This window comes from Palaemon carinicauda, chromosome 37 (genome assembly GCF_036898095.1).
Source record: "Palaemon carinicauda isolate YSFRI2023 chromosome 37, ASM3689809v2, whole genome shotgun sequence".
NCBI classification, from domain to species: domain Eukaryota; kingdom Metazoa; phylum Arthropoda; class Malacostraca; order Decapoda; family Palaemonidae; genus Palaemon; species Palaemon carinicauda.
Window position 1 is genome coordinate 38243264 of NC_090761.1, and position 1806 is coordinate 38245069.

General features: G+C 45.2%; 1 protein-coding gene across 1 annotated transcript in view; it reads right to left on the reverse strand.

Moving 5' to 3' along the window:
• Positions 1–617: 617 nt before the first annotated feature.
• LOC137629286 (trophinin-like) overlaps positions 618–1806 on the reverse strand; it is a 2067-nt gene continuing 878 nt past the window's right edge. The window contains exon 2 of the mRNA XM_068360547.1: positions 618–1806. This exon is cut by the window's right edge and continues 136 nt beyond it. Within this exon, the coding sequence (XP_068216648.1) occupies positions 618–1806 (1189 nt within the window).

Here is a 1806-nt window from a genome sequence, read left to right on the forward strand (position 1 = left end):
GCAGGTCTTCCTATTTCCTGAAACGCCAAGTGATTGCTATAATTGTTTGCTAGAGAAAATTCATCCAACTAATTATTGGGAGTGGGCGACTACCACAAATGTACTTTAGAAACAACATATCAGAAGTTGTTAGCTTATAATACATTATGCCAAAACAAGACTGGTGTGGCCTTATCGGTATTGGAGGGAGGCCACTTTCGTTCCTCTCACTGGATCCCGCTGGAACCAGTAGTGCATTCATCACTGTGGCCCGCTAGTACTTGCCATCAATTTTTTTTAGGCCATCCTTCTTCTCTCTATACCCCTGCCGTGTTTTAAAAGTTTTCGTAAGATCTGTGAATAGGTGATTACATTAATTGAATATTAACCAAAATTACGATAGGACTGCACTGCTAACATTATATTATATACTCTGATTATCGTCTCCTTTGACCTGCAGAAGACTGGAATGAGATGACAATAAACATCATATAGACATTGTGAATAAAGACAAGAACAAATAAAGAAAATCAACACGCTTGTTTTCTTTTTTCGGTGGTTATTAAGATTTGTTACATGGTTTCTCAGTACTTGAACCACATGGAAAAACAGCAAACTCTCGTGGTTATTACGATTGATTAAAGGTGACTGAAGGTGAGGGAAGGTGACTGAAGGTGATGGACCATGACTGAAGGTGATGGAAGGTGACTGAAGGTGATGGACCGTGCCTGAAGGTGATAGAAGGTGACTGAAGGTAACTGAAGGTGATGGAAGGTGACGGAAGATGATGAAAGGGGGTGGAACGCGACTGAAGGTGATGGAAGGTGACTGAAGGTGATGGAAGGTGACTGAAGGTGACTGACTGGAAGGTGACTGTAGGTGACTGAAAGTGACTGAAGGCGATGGAAGGTGACTGAAGGTAATGGAAGGTGATGCAAGGTGACTGAAGGTGATAGAAGGTGACTGAAGGTGATAGAAGGTGACTGAAGGTAACTGAAGGTGATGGAAGGTGACGGAAGATGATGGAAGGGGGTGGAACGTGACTGGAGGCGACTGAAGGTGTTGGAAGGTGAAGGAAGGTGACTGAAGGTGATGGAAGGTGACTGAAGGTGATGGAAGGTGACTAACTGGGAGGCGACTGAAGGTGATTGACTAGAAGGTGAATGAAGGTGACTGTAGGTGACTGAAAGTGACTGAAGGTGATGGAAGGTGACTGAAGGTAATGGAAGGTGATGCAAGGTGACTGAAGGTGATAGAAGGTGACTGAAGGTGATAGAAGGTGACTGAAGGTAACTGAAGGTGATGGAAGGTGACGGAAGATGATGGAAGGGGGTGGAACGTGACTGGAGGCGACTGAAGGTGTTGGAAGGTGATGGAAGGTGACTGAAGGTGACTGTAGGTGATGGAAGTTGACTGAAGGTAATGGAAGGTGACTGAAAGTGACTGAAGGTGATGGAAGGTGACTGAAGGTAATGGAAGGTGATGCAAGGTGATGGAAGGTGACTGAAGGTGATTGAAGGTGATGAAGGGTGACTGAAGGTGATGGAACGTGACTGAAGGTGATGGAACGTGACATAAGGTGACTGAAGGTGATGGAAGGTGAGTGAAGGTGACTGAAGTTGACAGAAGGTGATGGAAAGTAGAGAAAGGTGACTGAAGGTGACTGAAGGCGATAGAAGGTGACGGAAGGTGATGGATGGTGACTGAAGTTGATGGAAGGTGACTGAAGGTGATGGAAGGTGACTGAAGGTGATGGATGGGGATGGAAAGTGACTGAAGGTGATGGAAGGTGACTGAAGGTGATGGAAGGTGATTGAAGGTGATAGA